Source organism: Ptychodera flava, chromosome 8, assembly GCF_041260155.1.
Source record: "Ptychodera flava strain L36383 chromosome 8, AS_Pfla_20210202, whole genome shotgun sequence".
Lineage (NCBI taxonomy): Eukaryota > Metazoa > Hemichordata > Enteropneusta > Ptychoderidae > Ptychodera > Ptychodera flava.
The window spans coordinates 29,933,000-29,954,979 of record NC_091935.1 but is presented as its reverse complement, the minus strand read 5'-3'; the positions used below and the strand labels follow the sequence as shown (position 1 = coordinate 29,954,979).

At 37.1% G+C, this 21,980-nt stretch overlaps 1 protein-coding gene across 1 annotated transcript; it reads left to right on the top strand.

Moving 5' to 3' along the window:
- The first annotated feature begins 847 nt into the window (after positions 1 to 847).
- LOC139137944 (selenoprotein P-like) lies at positions 848 to 7,528 on the top strand. The gene is given in 3 exon segments (XM_070706185.1): positions 848 to 1,084; positions 1,404 to 1,607; positions 7,357 to 7,528. Coding segments are annotated over 3 exon segments (441 nt in total). The 5' UTR covers positions 848 to 1,004; the 3' UTR covers positions 7,514 to 7,528.
- The last annotated feature ends 14,452 nt before the right edge of the window (positions 7,529 to 21,980 follow it).

Genomic DNA, 21,980 nt, shown 5'->3' with positions numbered 1-21,980 from the left:
GTCGCCGTGCATATGTGCATATGTAGGACATAGGAAGTAATCCTTGTACTAAGTTTGAATGAAATCGCTCCAGGAGGTATCTCTGAGATATCTGCGTGAACGGACGCACGGACGTACGGACATGACCAAACCAAAAAGTGGTGCTATTTTTACTTCAGACTTAGCGAACCTCACATTTTTATCGCATGACAATTTTGCTCCTATTCATATCAGATTTTATGACATTTTGATAGCCTTGAGATTAGATGGTGTCCTTTGATTGCATGATATCAATTCTTTGCATCGTTGAACGCAAGGCGTTGAGCTGAGTAAGGCCAAAAAAATTAATTGTGCTGTTCCGATAAGATGGTTTTCAAAACTAGGGTAGGTAGGTCGGCAGGGATTTTTTTTCCAAACTATTTTTATTTTTAAATATGCATTTTTCAGGGGTTCAGGGCAGTCAAACACTGGCCACAACATTTCCAGAAAAATCTATCATACATATAAAAGGTAAAAAACCACAAAAGACATCCTCGTTCAAACAAAAATCAAATGCTAAGTAATGAACGAACGCGTGATTTTATGGTTTTTTTTCTTTCTTTTTTTTTACTTCCGTGTTTACGTAGGGTCGGCAGGTAAAAAAATAGGGTAGGTCGGGTTATTGGAACAGCACAATTTTCTTACTTCGGCCTAACCATGAAAATGTAATATCGATGTCACTGACGGAACACAAAATGAAAGCTGTGATGTTTTGTGAATCTTTCGGCAATACTGATGTTTCGACCAGTAACCCGATTAAAAGCACCGTATATTGTATGTGGTAAATTTCGATTACTTTCTCCGCTTTGGCACAAAAGATTAACATTTTCTTTTATTTTTTCGTTGCAGGCCACTCAATGGGTCAACAAGGCATGCTGTTACTGGCTGCCTTGCTGTCTCTGGCCACATTGGTGAGCAGCGACGCTTCGTTTTAGAACCGTGGCTGCTCCACTCCGGAACCATGGACTGCGAACGGGGTGGATCCAATGTTGGCCAGTAGAGGCAAGGTGACTGTGGTGGCGCTACTCAGCGCCAGCTGACACTTCTGTCAGTCGCAGGCTTCCAGGTATACTGTACTTGTCTGATCTCTCTCTCTCTCTCTCTCTCTCTCTCTCTCTCTCTCTCTCTCTCTCTCTCCAGACCAGGTAACTACTCTAGGGAAAGAATAGAAGGCAAAATATCTTGGGAGAGAAATAACCATGTACTGATGTGTCAGTACATGTACAAATAGGTGGAATTATGGGTGGATGGGTTGGACTTTTCAGACTTTTGATTGATCAAGTTTACTAAAATGGGTTATATACATGTTCAGTTTAAAATAGGGAGTGTGCAATTATGTTTTATATTCATAATAGTACGATGGTTATTGCGTTTTCCATTTTCAGAATGGAAGAGCTGCGGCAGCATTTTCTTTCCCGAGGCATAGATGAGATCAGTTTCTTCATCGTTAATTCGAAGAGCCTGTTATCTCAGTTGTTCATTGGGAAGTTAACGAGCCTGGTCAGTTTTCCAGTATACCAGGAACGATACGAGAACAGGATCTGGGAGAGCTTGTTGGGGAAGAAGGACGACATTATTGTCTATGACAGGTAAATTACACTGCACTGTGACCATTGTCTGTCTGTATATGTCCACTTCTGTTTAAGTTCCACTCCCATCTTGTCAAAAAGTTTAGTGTTCAATTTGTCAATGCAACCCGCATGTCAATGTCAACAACTTACTGTAACTTTCAAGTAGCACTTTGTAAACAGTGCATTGTGTTGACAACACTAATACTTAGCATTTTAGCACACTTACAAGTAGAAGAAAAGAAGGTTCTTGTTTTGTAGATTAATAATAGTGTCGCAATTATCTCTACAATTCGTAATATGACTTTGCTCTGCCTCATCAGTTTCGTTACCAGATCTGATCAATAAAATCATGTGTAGATGTCTCCGTAGTGAAGTAAAAGTTTCTCTTTCCTGGAAGATAATTGCAAAGAATATGAACGGAGTGGGTAAGGAGACATTGCATGCGATTTTAAGGTAGTATGCGCCTCGAAATTGAAGACTTGGACTTTAGCTCAAAATATTCCCCGGGAAACATTCAACCATTCTATTTCAAAAACAAGAATAAAAAAAATCGGGGATCACCGTCCAAAGTTTGGTGGTATGGAAACACATTACACAAAATTTACCAATATTTTTTTGAATTCAAAGTGACCGCAATGCCTTTGTTAACTCTATGGGAGAATATATTTTCGATGTTCACAAAGATAAGAAGGTAAAACAACTCCTATTTACTCTAAAAGCATCAAAATGAGCCAACCGAACAGTAGATTAGATAAGAAAAGTATTGAAAAATATCCGAATATCTGTCCCCGGGGTGCATTCTACCTTTGCTACTGGTCTGTTGTTGAACGTCAGTAGATGCATGGAAAGGACAGTAAGGTGTTGAAAAAGCTGTCGGAAAGAGGCATTTCTTGTGCAGAAGGGTAAACTTGATCAGAACGTCGTGGACAGAAGGAAGACCCTAGACTTGTCCCAAGTCTGTGGGCATACTAATATCGAAACAGAGTAAATTAAACCCATATACTCGTACAGACTATTGCGTAGATCGTTAGGTGAATGCGATGGCCCACATGGCCAGCCAGCAACTGCTGCATATGCCCGAGAAACGCCATGTGACTGGGACTAGTCTGGGTGGACCTGGAGAGCTAAAGCCATTCTATCTGATTAAAGGAAGAAGATTGTAACAGTTACTACTAATTTCTCTAAAGACGGCTTTATCATGTTGGAAGTAATATACCACGGCTGGCATACGCGCGAGCTCTCAGCTTGAGCAAAATTCGCTTTTTTGACGTCACACGCCAAAATTTCAATATACTGTTATGATATAATAGCAATAAACCACACCCAGCGAGGGTATACCACGAGATTTTGACCAGTTCACTTCATATATGCACTCGCTATCGCTTGTGCATATATGTCATGAACTGGTCAAAATCTCGTGGTATACCGTTGCTGGGTGTGCTTTATTGCTTAATTATATAATTGCATAATCACATGATGGTTGTCAGTAACTAAGGAAAATAATGGGTGACCAATGTAAATGGACGAGTCGCGTATGTACATGTTGTTGCATCGACGCACATGTATATCACCCGTATTTGTAACAATCAACCCTATTTGTAACACTAACCCACTTTGTTACAAACCGTAACCCTATTAGTAACACTAACCCAATTTATAACAAACCTTAACCCTATTTGTAACACTAACCCAATTTGTAACAAAACTTACCCTATTTGTAACAATAACTTAATTTGTGGAAAAAAAACGGCCAAATTTGTTTAGGTAGTAAAGGGAAAGCATCTCCACACTGGGTTGTTTCCGTTTTGGGTATGATATTGTGTATATTGTAAGTGTATATCATGTTTGGCTGTTTTATGTAGAATGTTGATTAGCCATGGCGAGACGTGCCCGTAATCTACGTGTCTTGATGTTAATCCGCACTGGAGCGGAGAGATTGCTGTGAAACGATCCTTTGGCGCTACGTTTGGAAGACACAGTTTTCTTCATCAGTCGCTTAAAATTCATTTTTGATTGGTGAGACGTGTTGATTAGTTGATTGTTTTTATGTGTTAGTATGTTGTTCCACTTCTGTTTGTTGTTTAAGCAGGAAAGCTAGAATGTCTATGGTTTGGTCTTGTCGTGTTCGTGTAGGCTCATGTTAATCTGAGTTCGAGCTATTGTAGCTTTTGTGAGGTCTGGCGTTTATAAGTGTATCGCCTATATTTCTGTTCCTTCTGTATGCGATTATTGGTTGTTTTTGGAACAGTTTTTTAGTGTTTTGTCTTTTTCAAGTTCACCCCAGTTTTCTGTTAGGGCTTGCTTGATTTTTGCCGTTTCGATGTACTTTTTCTGAAATTGGGCAAGATGATGACAAATGCAAATATCTCCAGCATACTATTGGATTTTTGATTGAAATATTGCAAGTGTCAGTTTTTCGTGTTTATAAAACTTTATAAATCTCATATACATGTTGCACAATACAAAATACACATCTTTATTATTAACTTCAAAATCATTGAGTCAAATGTCACATATTCTTTTTATTGATATCTTGTATACAAATATTGTTGTTTATTTTTTGACAATTTTGAATGACCTTTGACCCAAATTTTTGAGAACCTAATTACACATGCATATACCTAATACCAGCTATACTAAAAGAACCAGAATCATTTAGTTTCTGCAAATGAGTACCATATTAATCAGCATTTGCTCAAAATATTTTGATAATTTTTGTAATGAGCTTTCTGAATGTTTTGGCATTTGTCCCCTTTAACTCACAATATTTTTCCAAAGGACTTCGCTGCCCCCGGGCCCCATGTTTGATGAGTTGTATGAAAAGTTGTTGTTGTTTGACTGTTTAAAACATGCTTAAATGAAGAGTTAATAACACCCTCTCTAGTTGTAGATAGACAAGATAGAACACAACCGAAACATTTTCTGGTACAGAGCAGAAAATAAAAGTCAGTTCTCCATTGTCTATATAACACCAAGCGTGAATTTTAACATTTTTGCATAATATTGAGACATTTTGTGGTTTTGTAATGTAATCTTGATTAGGTTACATTCATGAAAATAAATTTTAACTTCTTTTATATAAATTGATGTGGCAATGTTTGTTTGTCATAAGAAAGAATTGTAGTGATTCACCTTATGTAGAGGTCAAACATAAAGTCGTCTTTTTTGGTACAGTAATGGAGTTATTTCTAACATTCTTCATAACTTTTGAGGTTCCGCATCGACATTATTTTAACACGATTGGAACTAATTTGGGATAATTGGATGGTGAAATAGAGTCATTTTAATCTACTAATGTAATCTCATCTGCTTTTCTTTTTACGTTACACACTTGTTAGCTCACGTGTGTAAACACGTGGGCTATTGTCATAGCGATGTCTGTCTGTCTGTCCGTGTGTGTGTGTGTGTGTGTGTTAGTGTGTGTGTGTGTGTGTGTCTGTCTGTCTGTCTGTTTACACGATAACTCAAAAACGCCTGAACGGATTCAAGTCAGATTTGGTACATAGGTACCATATGCTACTTGCAAGAACTGATTAGATTTTGGTTAGTGTGGCTTGCATATTAATGAAGTTATGCAATATCGTTTTTTTCCGTACAATGGTTTCCCTATGGAGACGGTAATGACAGTGTAGACGTATATCAAGAAATACTGCACAAAATTTCATGAAACTTTTCACAGATGACAATCTCAGAACATTATGATGGTACTGTGAGTGTCATGTCAATTGCCTTCTCATTTGCATATTTAATGAACTTTTGTTATTAGTGAGATAACTCTGAAATTCCTGCACCAAACTGGATGATACTTGCAACAAATATTGATCTAATATATATCTAATTATACTTAGAAGCATTGGACAGTGTCAAGTTAATAAATAGGTCATTTGCATATTTTATGAAGTTTTGTAATTAGTCATATAACTCCGATATAACTTCACCAAATGTGATGAAATCTGCTGCAGATACTGATCCGACTGATATCTAACTGTAGTGTAAAGCATTCAGTAGTGTGAAATTAATTAAGGGTTCATTTGCATATTTAATGAACTTTGTAATTAGGTATATAACTCTGAAATTACGGCACGCAAGTCTTCGAAATTGGGTACAGATATTGTTTTGATAAATATCTAATTGTACTGAGAAGCATTTGGCAGTGTCAAGTTAACAAATAGGTCATTTGCATATTTTATGAAGTTTTGTAATTAGTGATATAACTCCAAAATAACTGCACCAAATGTTATGAAATCTGCTGCACATACTGATCCGACAGATATCTAATTGTTGTGTAGAGCATTTACTTGTGTAAAGTTAATTAAGGGTTTATTTGCATATTTAATGAACTTTGTAATTAGTGATATTACTCCAAATTTACAGCGTTAAATTTGATGAAAATTGCTACAGATGCTGATCAGATAAATATCCAATTGTACTGAGAAGCATTGAGCAGTGTCAAGTTAGTAATTAGCTCATTTGCATATTTCATGAAGTTTTATAAGTAGTCATATAACTCCGAAATAACTGCATCAAATGTGATGAAAACTGCTACATATACTGATCTGACAGATATCTAACTGTGTTGTAAAGCATTTAGTAGTGTAAAGTTAATTAAGGGTTCATTTGCATATTTAATAGACTTTGTAATTAGGTATATAACTCTGAAATTACGGCACCAAATTTTGTGAAACGTACTACAGATATTGATTTGATAAATATTTAATTGTGCTATGAATCATTGAACAGTGTCAAGTTAATATAGGGATTATTTGCATATTTAATGAACTTTGTAATTAGTGACATTACTCTAAAATTACTGTATTAAATTAAATAAAACGTGCTACAAATGTTGATCTGATGGATATCTAATTGTCCCATGAAGCATTGAGCAGTGTCAAGTTAATTAACAACTCATTTGCATATTAAATAAAGGTTTGTAATTAGTGTTCAAAATCTGAGAGTACTGTGCGATGTTGAAAAAACCTGCTTCATTTAGTGATAACATATATCTTATTGTTCTGAGAAGCGTACTACTATTAATGAACCTGTTGTAAAACACGTGAGCATATTCAGTTCATATCTGGTTTTTATGAGTAATTTGCAATGTTGCAACATTCAGCTATACGGCATCTAACACTTTTGAGAAATTTGAAAAATATGAAAATATTATCCCAAATTAGTTCCAATCGTGTTTTTTATACACTTTCAAAAGTCATGTGTGCGTAATAAGGAAACACATTGGCATACAAATATGCCAATTTCATCAAAATTTGAACAAACTTGACTAAGGAATCGCTAGGAAGCTGCATACAAATTTCAAAGCGATGGGATGATCAGTTTATGAGAAGAAGAATTTTGACATTTTTTAAAAACCGAAAAACGGCAAAACTTACCAAAAACAATCTTGCACTTTGAGTATATCTTACTGATATCATAAATACCCCTTTTTATTTATGGACAATCTCTAAGCATGCTGACCCCTTTTATTTCAAATAAATTGAGTTATTGTTACAAAATAGGGTTAACTTTTCTTACAAATTAGGTAATCATTGTTACAAATACGGCTAAAGTTTGTTACAAATTGAGTTATTGTTACAAATACGGTTAAGGTTTGTTATAAATTGGGTTAGTGTTACAAATAGACAAATTGGGGGATAACCACGTGGTCGACATAAACATAGTTTACGCACCCACATTTGCAACCAAAATACCTGGTCTTTACATAAAGACCTCGTGATTAGTAACATTACTCCTGGCGTTTCTTGTTCCACAGGTGTGGTAGACTAGTTGATCATCTGCAACTGCCATACAGTAACCTCGACTATGATTACGTCGAGCTGACAATAGTCCGAGCTTACTACGAGCAGCCATGCGGTACGTGCGAGATATCCAGTACCGAGGAGGACCGGCAGCGAGAAGGCGCTATTTAATACGCTATTCATTTGTTAAGCATGGATGTTCTTGTGGTCATAAAAGAGTTATTGTTTAGCGTATGTCGAGGTAAAATGGATTTCCATGACACCGCGACATTGCACTTTTATATGACATCCAACATTTACAGCTACTGGACAACACAATATCGAAATTAGAATTGTTTGGTCAGATATGTGTGTTGGGGAAATCTCCAATATAGGATATTTACCCACAGTTTAAGGCAAGTCTGGGCTCGTATAATTTAAGTTAATAGAGTCGGGCTACAGAAATCGGGCTTGGCCAGACAGCGGGGCCAGATCTGTAAGGTATAGTGAAATCCCCGATATACATCTAATATTTACCCACAATCTGACAAGTATGGTATCGTCTAGTATCGAAGTAAGAGTCGGATTGAGGAAGTCGGGGCCTGTCAAGAGCTGTGAGGTGGTAAAATCTCTGATATATATTGGATATTTACCTGCGATTTGAAAGTCAAGAATCGACCAGAATCGATCTTAGAGTCCCGAAATCGCCGATGAACATAGGCAATTTTACATAGACCAGACGTGCCCGAGACACAAGGCAAGTCATTCCAGTATCGATATTAGAGTTCCAATTTCCAATAATTATGAAGTAAATATCTGTGATTTCACAGATCCGGCGTGTCGAGACGCAAGGCAAAGTCATTATACAATGGGCTAGTATCGATTATTACAGTCCAAAAATCGACGATATGTATCAGCCTGAGGTAAAATATCGGCAATTTCGCAAACCTGCACTGTAAAAATAGTGGACGCTAGACGCGTCTTTACGCGTTCAAAATGTACACGTCGGTGTTCAAATTTGAACGGCTAGTGTTCATATTGTTCACACTAGTGTTCATATTATTAACAATGATGTTCTAAACCTGAACACGATGTGTTAACAACCATCTCCTTCAAGTGTTCAAAAACTCAGCATCACTGAAATTTCACAATACTGTGAAACAATTAACAATCTTTTGTGTTTTTTACTTTACAATGGCTATATTAAATTTACTTCTGCCTCGCTGTCCGGCAAACGTACACGGATTTTGGTGTGACGAATTTCACACTAAGTGAAAAATATTTCGGGTCTACAATTGCTGAAAGCATTTTTTTTCTAAAAAAGGAAGTATACAAAATAATTTTACACGTTTATTACGGGTTGAAATTTTCAAAATTTGAAAAGAAAATCAGAAAACTATCATGAACGTTTTGATTTTAACATCGGCGTTCAAGAGGCGTTCTACTTCTAAACACTTGGTGTTCAAGTTTGGTGCCTTTTCCTATCCCATGATGCATCAAAACGGAAGTTGCGACATTTTTCTTGTAAGCGCACCCTGAAGTCTTGATCGTGCGGAAGCAAGACCAGAAAGGGTAAGTTTCCTCTCCAAAATAGTAAAAGGTATTAGATTTTGAAGCATCTGTATTATTATCCTTCGAAATTAATTGTATTGTACCTTGAAATAGCTTAACTAGGTGAAAAAACCTGTTTTTTCTTTCAGTGGCTGGTATACCAACAACCAGCTATAGCTGTGAATACGAAGTGCAGTGGTACTTTTGGCCATGGTCTATCGATGGATCTCACTCGGGTCAAGGGTCAACTCAACACCACTGTAGCGATAACCCTTGACCTGAGGGCGATCGATACGCCTTGCATAGTACCGCTGCGTAATCACAGCTAACACATGTCTTTTAGTAGACACAATCGCATGTAATACAATGTATTGTTTCGGCATATGAGAGTTTGACTTTTTTATTTTAATCAGTTGATGACAAGAAGCAGCAAATATTTTGTAACAGTATTGAAGAGAGGCACTGTATATGAAAGTCTCACCCTTTTCCTTAACCTAATCAGCCCCTTGTCTTTCATTTAAAGTCTCATCTCGCCATTACCTATTGTTGCATTATTTTCAGGATGTAAAAAGTTGGATTTAACTGAAAATCGAAGAGCTGTAACAGACGCTGGTGGTACAGATAATGAAGAAGATGAGTGTACAGGTAGCTGTCTGGAAACAAGCTTGAGAACGTGTTCATCTATAATGTAGATTTAAACTTCCAAGGGTCAGTAACTGAATTTTGATTAGTTTCTGTACTTTTGTTCTGAATTAATCTAAGCTTTGGTAGCATGCTATGATCAACTTAATGTTGCCGGAAAATAAGCTTTCACAGATGTGTAGTCTCCCTTATCAGATGCAAGGGTGAAAAAATTGAAGCTGAAAGCGACAGAACATTCAGAGTAAAAATGTCCACTCTGAATTACTGAATTTTCTGAAATTTTCACTCTGAATTTTCTGTCACTTTCTGCTTCAATTTTTCATTCCCCCTTGCATCTGATAAAGGAGACTTCACGTCTTTGAAAGCTTATGCCCCTGTAACATTTAGTTGATCATAGCCTGCTACCAAACCCAAGATTGTTTTGTATTGTAGCTCAACACGTCTCTTGTACTTAGCAACTGGTTTTTAGCTTTGCTGTCAGCTAAATAGGTGGATCTGTAGCATTGTCCTTAAATTTGTACATCCACAGGTTTTTCTTCAAAACAGCCCGTACGAATCCTTTAATATTTGGATTACAGGTCCCTAATCACATATGTTCAAATTAAGATGAAATATGCAAATTTATATTTTTGAGGCTAGTTTTGCTATTTTTTGGCAAAAATCTTCTTCTCTTTTACTGACGTCTTCAATATTTGGTAAACATGTCCCTAGGAATGACCTTAGTCAAATTTGTGCTAATGGGGGTGAAATATTCAAATTTTTATATTTCATGGCAATTTGTTTCATTTTTGGTCAAAAAATCTTTTAAAAATCTTCTTCAAAACTGCTTATTAAACAGCTCTGATATTTGGGATATAGACCTCTACTGATAGCCTTTATCAGACATGCTCAAATTATGCAAAAATCTGCAACTTTGTATTTTTAAGACATTAAAGACATTTCAGATATTTTTAAGACATTAGAGATTACCATAATATTCAGGTTATGATGAAATCTACATTTTTTTATTTTAAGGGTGATTTTTACCAATTCGGTAAAAAAATGTATAAAAATTAATAGCAGGGTACAACAGAATTTGAAAAGTCTTTACGAATATGTTTTTAATTTCTGAGTAGATTTTGAAATGTCACAGATTTATTTCAGGGTTTATTTGAAGATATTACAAACAAACAAACCTTTTTGTTTATGAAGGAATTTGTTGGACAAGGAAATAGGTTTTACCCTGCCAAGGACCCACTTTCCCCACTTTCTGCATGTTGTGCCTTACTGTGACACTTTGACAACTTGACATCTTGTGTTTACTTTAGTGTGGACAACTATATACCATGTGCACTAGAGAAGCCTTGACTAACTTTTTTCCCTTCAACATTTACAATTGTCTATACAAGAGGAGATGTCTTTAAGAAACCATCTTACAAAAATGGAGTATGCATTTCATACATATACGTGTTTTCAACACAATAAGTATGCCAAATTTTGAGCTTTTTCAGATTTTTTTTATTTTTTAAAACGATCTACAGTGTTTATGGTGATTTTTAATGCTTATGTTTTGATAGGAGGGTGTTAACACCGTTGGTATTTTCCTCTGACAAATTTTACATACAAAGTGGCAATGTTTATTTGCCCATTTTACAGTGAATTATTGTATTTTACTCTAGAAATGTTTTGTGTATTTTTAGAATAAAATAATATTACTAGTACTGAATATCAATGGTCCGTAATGTTATTTCAAGGCTTGAACACCCCCTGAACGCCCCAAATTAAAGGTGTTCAACAAACGCGCATCATGTGTTCTAGCCTTTAACACTCTTATCGTTGAACGGCGTGTTACAGCCCTTTGAACGCGTAAATGCGCTCAATTTTTTGAACACATTTCATGTGCAACGTGTGTTCAGATATGGAACACCATGGTGTTCAATATAATGTCTGATGAACACGTAGCGTTCAAAATCTGCACACGTGTGTTCAAAAATTGACCATTGGTTGAACACTTAGTGTTAAATTTCTGAACGTCTAGACGCGTTCAAAAAGTGTTACAAAAAGGCGTTTAATTGGTGTTCTATCCTTGAACACTTAACTTTACAGTGTGGCGTGCCGCAACAGAAGGCAAGTCATTCTTGTGTCGTCTAATATCGATATTAGACCCGATATATAGATTGTTATGTATGACAGAAATATTGTGGACGCCAAACTTCGAAATTAGAAAGTAAATGTCCGATATTTAAACATTGTGCAAAATCGCGCCTTATTGTGATTTGACCTTGATGGCCGTTTGCCTCGGTCGCCTGTAAAGATTACATTTTTGTGATTCGTCTTTTAACGTGGGTTTCGAAACTCCAGTATTTTTTCTCTTCATCAGTTGCCCAAATTTGTTGTATTCCCTTTCTTGGATTCGATGATAGTCATCTTCCCTCAAGGAGAAGAAGCCAGAATCATTTTTGAAAGCTTAGAGTAAACTGTTGTAGTGACTCGATTTGCGTGTGATCCTGCATTTGTGGTGCAAAAACTTATCCATCTCTGATCGGTTTTCTGGACGCTTAGCTTTTTCGTGTTGGTACATATTTCAACTTCAAACCCACGCTTGTGCTCGTTTTCTCAATGTAATCATATTTGTTGTGAAAGGCTGTTTTAAGAAATACAAACGTATGTGTTTGTGTTTAACCTTTCACTGATTTCATATGTTTTTTGGCACTGAGACCAGTTGCCCAAACTTGGTTATGGTAGTCATCATCATTTGCTTTCCTTTAAATGAATTAAAAGGCACAAAACAGTTTGATGTTAGGATGTTGAAGTGTTGTCTTTTTATTATTTTAATCAAATGTTCTAGGCCCCCTGAGAGCGGGTAAAAAATCTGCATTATATTTGGATTAGACCTGACGATCGGACCAGTTGATTTTCTTTAGGGCCAGTGATTTTTTAAAGTTGCTGGCCCACTTGGCCAATAGAAATTTTGCGTGAGTTTCACACACTGTAAGTAAATAAAAAATAAAAAGTTCAAGCTGTAATTGTTTTTCGCCTGATGGTACTGTAAACTCTACAGAGCACGCACGAAACGCCACAAATGATTTCCGACGCATTGTAGACCGGTATTCAGCAAAGAGACCACTGACAATCGATCAAGGGAATTCTGTATCGCACGTCAATCTTTATTGGTAAGGGAGCCTTCAGTAATAACAGGGGGCGGGCCGGGGGAATTGGGGGAGAGTCACTTTTTATAAAGCTCTCTTGGGGAGGGTTACTTTTAACAGAAGCTGATTTTATGGCCGAACCTTCGATTGTCCATGTGATATTTCTTGATTATCGACGAAATACACAATTTCTTTTAAATACATATACACTATCCACAAGTTTCAAAAGCACTGAAGATGCAGTGGCGTCCTACATTAAACACCTTGAACAGTGAAAACTGATGAAAGTTAAGAGACAAAAACATGTGGGACAGGCGGCAAAGTGTATGTCAGTTATGAAATGTATATAAATGCACAGATATTGTTAGTTTTATATCGGAAAAAAAATTTGTCACAGTTCTCTCATAGACTACCATGTATAGGGGATCAACATTTCGGTGATATTCCAAAATCAAATTTCTTGCACAAACATGGACTTGTAACCACCCCAGTCTAAACAAGAACATTAACATCATTGGCGAAATTTCAAAAGCAAACTTCTTGCACACACTTGTAACCAGGTTAGTCTAATCAAGTACAGTTATATCAATTATCAAGCGTCTATAAATACACAGATATCACTAGTGTTATATTTGAAAAAAAATTATCTGTCATAGACAACAACGTATAGTGAATCAACATTTTCGATGAAATCCAAAAAATCTTATTTCTTTTACACAAATGCACGTTTTACTTCCCACTTCAAGCAAACTACATTTAAATATATTATCAAATCTATACAAATGTACAAATATAGCTCGGAAAATTGTCAATAGTTTGCCTGATAAACTCTGTGTATTACGATACCATATCAGCCACATCTTGCCTTCTAAAAGATAACAAATCCTTTGGCGTCTGTGACCGGACTTCTATGAGTGCATTCTGCTGTCGCAAACGATATTTGTATTGAAATATGTGACTTTATTTGCCATAAGATAAAAATATGCGCCCTGTTCGGCCATAACATTTCAGTCCAGATTAGAACAATGGCTAAACGCAAATGAGGTAAAATATTATTTTATTATTTGCAGTCTTTTTACACATACATTGGCCATGTTTACTCAAAGGTAAATTTATTGTGTTTATATTTTATCATTGCCTTGCAATTTGACAGTCTGTCTTGTATTGGTTCAAAATTGCCTGCGGAATCTTTGTATTTTCAGCGTTCAAAATAGTGATATGTATTTGAAAGCCTGCAAAATATACTTGGATTATTCTCATCAGACAGAAAATATACAATTAACAAGTACTTGACTGAAAGAGAATTTATTAATCTTCGGAACTTGAGAGTTCGCTCAATTTGTCTGAATCATGGTAGGGCTTCATCGATGAAGCGAAGAGTCAAACATTGTAATTAGGGCTATCTGCAGACTGTAATTTCCACGTCTGTTGTGGGGGGACCGTGGTTGTCCAGCCACAGTTATCGGTGTCCCATGTGCCTATACAGTCTAATGTGTGATGCATGACACATGCGCAGATCGTACGTTCAAGGGCACAGAACGCAAACCAGACGTGATTTTGTCAAACCGACAATCTGAGGAGGGCGCCCTCTCAACCAGTTTCTCTCTCTCTCTCTCTCTCTCTTCTCTCTCTCTCTCTCTCTCTCTCTCTCTCATGACATATTGTGCACTGATAAATTATTTATCAACTTTACCTTGTATGATCCTTCATATAAAACATTTTTCGTGGGGAGCTTGTCTTGTTGAATAAATCACATGTTTTATTTTTATTTAAACTTTATTTAAAGAGGGTAAACATCCTTACAGGAAACCTGGTTAGCATAAATGCTAATCTTCCCCAGGGCCCTCTATGATATAAAAAGTACACAAGAAATAAAATTACAAAGCACAAAAACATACACTTAAAACATCAAACAAAGGGCAGTAAAATGATCAGTACAAACAACGCATGATATAAAAAGCTTAAAGACGAAAACATTTAAATATGTCCTGATGTTATTTGTTTTGAAGGTGTTCAACGAAGGTGATGATCGAACACTCTCTGACAGTGAATTGAAAGTGACGGCACCATGGTGTCTAAGAGATTGTGACGTTACGACAAGTCTCGCCCTAGGGACATACAGGATATCGGTTTGATTGCTGAATCTCGTACTGCGAGATGATACACTGGTTATTTTGGTGAACAAATTTGTAATATATTGGGGTAATATATTATTGACGGCTTTATACACGAAACAACTTGTTCTGTATTCGACACGATTTTTTATCGGCATTATTGTACATATTTCATAAAGTGGTGCAGATGGAGTTGCTCTAGGGGCATTCGTAATTAATCTGAGAGCTATATTTTGAAGAATCTGTCAAACTATTACTGAAAAGTGATCTGTAGTGTTTCTCAGTTCAACATTTCTGACCATGTTAACCTTAGAAGCGTGATAGTGCTGTTGATTTTCAAGACCCGAAGACCTAATGTACATTGAGATTTGTGCATAAAGATCCCGCGTGAACGAATACAAGTTTCATTAAGTATAAACTTGGTTTTTCAACCCGAGAGAGTCTGTATCTGTGTAATTCCAGGTTGCATGGCTGGAAAACTCTATTCTTTTCTATGGGTGAGGAACACGTGACCCGACCATTACCTCGATACGGCGACGATGTAAACTTTGACACGAAAAAATGATGAATTTGAATATAGCTACTCCCCTTCCCCTGAAGTTCGTCCTTAGAAGCTATTTAGGTCCTAGACTGCGCTTACGGCCTTGAAAGGAAAAATCGGAACAGCTGCATAAAGCTTCCAAGGGTATGGTACACTCCATCGTCCTTCAAATACCCTTTCGCTATGTGCATAGATTCGACGACATGAAAAGAGTACCGAAAGAAATTCCCTGACCATCACATTAATGACATTGTCTCGACAAGAATGTGAAAATCAGCTGTTCTGCTGCCTGTAGAATTTCTGATTTTGTATTACCTATCCTCGAGATAAAATAGAGCTTTCAAAAATGATCAAGAATTTGAAGCAATTTGTATTTCAAAAAGTGGTGTAAGCTTCTCCATATCTGTAGTTTGTATTATAGTTATTTGCTATTTTTTTCATAGTTGAAGTCAGTCCGGCTATACAGGAAGGAACTGTAAATTTTTTAGCTCAAATCTCCCTGTCTGAGCTCGAGATTTATCTAAAAACAAGACAAATCTTACCTACTGAACAGAAGAATTATTTGTCTTGCCGTCTCAGGTTAAGTTTCTAAAACCCATAAAAGTAGAGCTCTGCAAGCCTCTATTGTCTATGCTTAAACGAAGTCATCAACACACACACACACACACACACACACACAGATCGAAAGTTGAGACCTTTCACATGTTGAAATCGTCTGCAAGGTAAATACACTTAAGATTTCTTAAGAAGTTGTCATACTATGAGAGCTAACGGATGATTTGGTGTTAGGATTTAATTTATACCTAAAGTCTTGGTAGACTGGAAGATTCGTCGCTCGAGGGCGCTCTCTACGCCCCCTCCTCTCCTAGGGAGGAGGAGGGAGCGTAGGAAGCGTCCTCGAGCGACGGGTCTTTCAGTTTAAAGTCTTGAACACGATTGGAACTAATTTGGGATAATTGGATGATGAAATAAGGTCTTTTTAACTGGCAAAATGTAAGCTCATCTGTTTTCCTTTCTAAGTCACATACTTGTTTTTATGAGTAATTTGTAATATTGCAACATTCAGCTATATGGCGCCTAACACTTTCGAGTCATGTGAAAAATATACAGATCCAATTATCCGAAATAAGTTACAATCGTGTTCTTAGTGACTGTCCTTTGAAACTTGAATTTGGGGGTAGTAGGAAAACGAAAACTTATACTTACTATTATGTTGGGAGGCGGCCTCAATGTATCCGTCGAATGTACTCGCAGACAGCTGAGAAAAAGAAAAGGCTTGTGATCATAATTTAAACTTTTCAGCCTACTGAGAGTATATTGTAAGTTTTCGTTTTTCTTACTCCTGTTATAAGACAAAGACATTATGTTTCAGATAGTTTCCATCAATCTTGCTTTACATGTACAATTTTTTTGTTTCCCTATTTTTATTTCCAGTGCTTGACGTGACTTTCCATGACAGTTCCTGATTAAAGGTATACTGTCACCTGTTAAAATTTTGCCACAGTTACCATGGAAAGAGAAAATCTAACCAATCACAGATTTTAAGCGGGTGGCCGCTTTTTATAAACAGCGTCCTCGCATGGGCATTTTGAATACCAAGAACGCCCCTTTGACCACATATGGGCATATTTAGATTACAGGTGACTGTATACCTTTAATGCTATACTATCATCGTTTCATGGATATGTTTTAAATACCTTGTAACTTTCAAAACATAGAGTTTCAAGGGTCAATTTAACCACTGAATTCACCCTTAAAAAGATGTAACAAGGGGAAAGTCATTTAAAATAAAGATATGGTTCGATAGAGACGTTGAAAGAAATACTGCGGAGTCAGGACAATATATACACCTGACTTTTAATTTTGCATTTCGTCATATAACACAGGCACATGCCGACAAAAAAACGTCACATTCATAGACACAGTGGTGGAGGGACAGTGATGCACACAAACACACGGGCACTTTAATGGAGAAAAGTTTCTATTCAATCCTCGGGATCGAATTTGGTTTAAGCGATAATTGTTAATCACAGCGTTGTTGCTGTCCTTAAACCACAGCGGTGGAGGGACTGATGTTCAACTTGCTGTATCGCTTTGATAGGGATAACCTCTCTTCGATTCTCCGACAGCTGTATTTTGAACTGAAACTCAAGAACAACAGGCTCTGACTGAATCAGTCATCTTGCATCGGCCCTACAAATTATTTTAGTTTTTCTTGCTACCAGACAAGAATGAATGAATGAATGAATGAATGAATGAATGAATGAATGAATGAATGAATGAATGAATGAATGAATGAATGGACGAACTGATGAATAGATCGACGGATGAATTGATGGATGGATGGATGGATGGATGGATGGATGGATGGATGGATGGATCAATCAATCAATCAATCAATCAATCAATCAATTAACCAACCAATCCAGCAATAAGAGCACAATTACATATAGGCCTAATACAGTTTGTGTGTGAAGAGCCACCCTTTTGTTCAATAGCAAAATGGTGTTGGTTAATCTTTGTTCAAAATGACATTATATTCAATATAGAAAACAAGGTGACCCTTAGTTTGTCTTGCCTTGAATTTGTTGCACCATTATTGCCGAATACAGAGCTCTGTTTCACAAGACGTAGCTGAAATTAACATCATTAAACTTTTAATAAATCGATAGACACGGCGGCAGACGGAGTCGAGACATCGTCCTGGGGGTTTCATCCTTGACTCTCCGTGACTGTAATGCATGAGACGGAACTAAAAAGTTCAGAGTCGAGGTCACAATGACCAGTGGTGCATTTTGCACTTGACCTAAATTGAACTGTAGGGGTTAACTGCTTCAGCTCTTCCCCTCCAACGCTACCTACAGACACCTGCTCGTCGAATCTCCTCAGACACGCCCTCCAGTGTTATGGACACTTGGAAGAGCTCCCTCTATAGTCGGACAATAAATTAAATCATCTCCAGTTTTACAAGAATCACAGGGTTACAAACTTTTCCATGATGTAATAACCCTGCTTGGGAATGCCACTTTATAGTTTCCTAGCAATCCTGAATTTCATTGCCTAACAAATCTCAAAATTCTCCTTTGGTGCCCACTTGTCTACAGAGTACGTCAGCAATATTTTGTAAACAAGTATGGCCCTGATAATGTAACCTTAACAGCATACTGTACCAGTCTGCTGGGTGTATAAAATCCCATTCCATGGAATTGAAATACAGGGTGGGCTGAGGGGTGGAGGAGCCGGGGGCCTAGGAATGGAATGTGGAAAGAAAATGACACTGCCAAGACGGACAATTTCACATTTACATGGGAAACCATAGACACTAGAATTATTGGGTCTATGGGAAAACCTCCATCTTATAAATTGAATGAAAAGCATGATTAATCAGTTGTTTATATCGTTGTTTGCGTCATCTTCCCTGTCAAGTTCCTGGGGAAGACTGATTTATATACCTCTTATGCACCAAGATACGTTCACCCCTGACCTACACACTATTGTCCTGTATCTTAGCATGGGTCAAAATCTTTGATAGAGGTTGAAGTGATTTCGTCATCAGAACTTTGTTGAGACATATATATACCAGCAACAAAACGTCACAGCCCACGCACAGAACAAGCATACGCACTAAGCAAAGAAAATTTTAGCCAATGCGACATACGTAAATGGCATGGCCAGAGTATGCGGGGATGGACGTTGCACCTGGAGGTTCAATGACCCTACATGATCTATGACAAAAATGTCGCAATTTATGTGATGATGAATTAACACCTGGGTCTGAATTTTTATTGGTTTCCACCTTTAAAATTAGGCAGTGACAGCAAAAAATCTGAATGAATTTATGACAGCCTCAGAAAGGGCACTGAAGATGCCACTAAATACATTAAGGAGCAAGCACAACTTTAGTGTTTTGCGATATTTTATGCATAATTACATGGGTATTAGTTGGCTGGCTACAATAGTTGCTCCCAGACAAGATGTCTGATGTTTCTGAATAAATACTTCGTTTTCAAATAAAAAGTACTTTCTTTCTGCTTTATACACAATATACACAGGAGTGTGTGTGTGTGGGGGGGGGGGGTAGGGAGGAGCTGGGAGGGAGCCTATTTCTACTGATGAAGCAAGAGGTAGAGGTGATAATGGGGGCGGTCCTTCATGAAGTATTCCTGTCTTTGATAAGTATAAGATTACATAGGGAACAACGATGATGAGAAATGTGAAGTGTCTTTCAAGACAGTGTTATGCGGTGATACAAGATATAGATGCTGTATGACAAGATGCTCATATTAAGCTGTGTCCTGTGTTTTAAAGTTTCTTATAAGTATGAACCAGTTCTCATGGAAAGGTATACTTCATTTTCAATGTCATTTTAGTGATTCAATAAAACTATTTCCTACAAATAACTGTTTAAAAACTAAAGTGTTACCAAGAACTACATGCACATAGAGGACGCATAGGTTGTGGAAGATTGCATGAAATCTGTGTGTCTTATTCATCTTTTAAGTACGTGTAGTTGCCATGTGGAGTACGTATTCAAAGGGTAAACAGAGGTGGACTATACTTTTAGGTTTGACCATTGGCAGACTGCCACCAAACTTGTCAAACTCTACATCAACATAAAAACTTCTAGAAATTTATTTGCATCATCCCTTAATCAATGTGTGTAGTGTAACAAACATTTGTGTCAGAGAGGAGTTTCTTTAGTCTGTGGTATGTCAATTTACTTCGGGACAAGGTGATCATGATTGGATCCAAGGGGATGGTGTAAAAGATTTGAAAAACATCCATTTTAAGTTTCAGTGTAAATGGTCAGAGAAGAATTTTGAACAGATTTGAGTAAACAATGTACTAAAACTAAATAAACAAACAAACAAACAAACAAACAAATAAATAAAACAAATTATTATGTACGTAATACTTGTTGCATCGATATGAAAATCACCTTTCTCTACACATCTAACAGTCTACTGTAGGAATACAGGCATATCTGACATATGGACGGCCTAACAGACTTCATATGGTATGTATAGGTGAGATGTAATTTGCGACAAGCATACAAGTGTGTGGGTTGATTAAGCTTCTTCTTACGTTCTTTTCAGAGTATCAGCGTCATTATAGTTAATTTTTGGCTTTTATTATATTTGACTAAACATTTCTGTTTGATGGAGTCACTCATTATTTCCAAATTGATGTCTGGCACCAAGAGTCCAGAGTCCCTTTATAAGGTTTTTTTTAGTACACTGCTGATAGGATTGAAGCAATTTTGAGGGTCAAAGTATGCTAAAAATGGTAACTAGGAAACCTATCAAGCTGCCTTTCCCACCATTGTAGCACAAAAGTGTTTTTCTTCTCGTCTGGATTTTAGCCAGGTTAAGGCACGTTTTCCTTCTCTCGACTGAGGCAATCAGACAAACATAACTGATGCTAATTCCACCAGAAACTGTTTCGCAAAGAGCATGATGAAATTTCTGCTGAAGCTCCGTAAGATCAGCGAATAAAATCTTTGAGTTATGGGAAAGTGATGACAGCAAAAGTGAATAAAGAGAGAATGGCCTAACTTTCAGTGTTGAAGAAAACAGCACAATCAGAACATCATCGTCCTGGTGACCGTCGTCATGGTGATGAACTGCAGCTTCTAATTGCAGCAGAGTCTGCACTTTCTGAGTGTACTTCATTATGCTGGCACCCACTTAGGTACAATTTTCCCCCCACAATGAAACCATCAAAAGAATGTAGACAGGGGCAACGCCTTCGAAACACAGCCCATCTTTTCTCCATTTCCGTCGTAGTAATTGCTTAATACCATCCTCAAAGTGCTCTTTCTCGACTAACTCCACCTTTCTTGACCTGTAAGTGAAAGACATGGCTTCAAAAGATTCCCTAGAAATAGCTTTTCTTACTTTTGAATCAAAATTTTGATGCTCTTTTGATTGCATATGAATTATTGATAAATTCATGAAGTAACACAATTCATCTTTTAGAGTAAAAACATGCCTCGACAGGAAAGTTGTTAATTTTTGCTCCAAGTTGCCTCAGTTAACTATTTTCTTCCATAGTGAAGAATAACAATAAGGTGTCATTATGAAAAGTTTGGCATTACAGAATAGCCTTCAATTGACCAACATTTGAAATTCCAAATGGTTGCTGAGCTGCGTGTTAAACTCGGTGTTAAGAAAAAGGTAAATTTCCATTTTTAACTCTGACAAGACGGTGAAAACTTTATTCCGCAGACTTCAAAATGTGTCCACACAAGACAAATTTTGTAAAATTGAGGGTCACCGAAAACTGTCTCAAAGGCGCCTTCTACCTTACACACCAACTAGCAGCAGAATACAGATTTCGCTATCTCCTTCACGAGGTTCATTACGCTATCAGCGTTACCGATACCATCCCTGTCTCATCTTGTCTTATCTGGATACAAACATGGACGTCTCCATGTTAATGATCTTGTATACATGTCTGCAGCTTTTTAATCTTGTTATTTCTTTCTCTCTCTTTTTCAAACCCGATGGATCACAGGACAGTGACGGCATCATCATCATAATTTGAAGTTTAATCAAGGCACCGGTGCCGTCCTGGCTGTCTGAGGATAGATGATGTCTTAGCCGCAGGCAAGGACCCGGAGATAGTGTTGGATGACATCCAGCCAGTTAGCATTAAGCTGATAGTACCTATTTCGTTTTGCT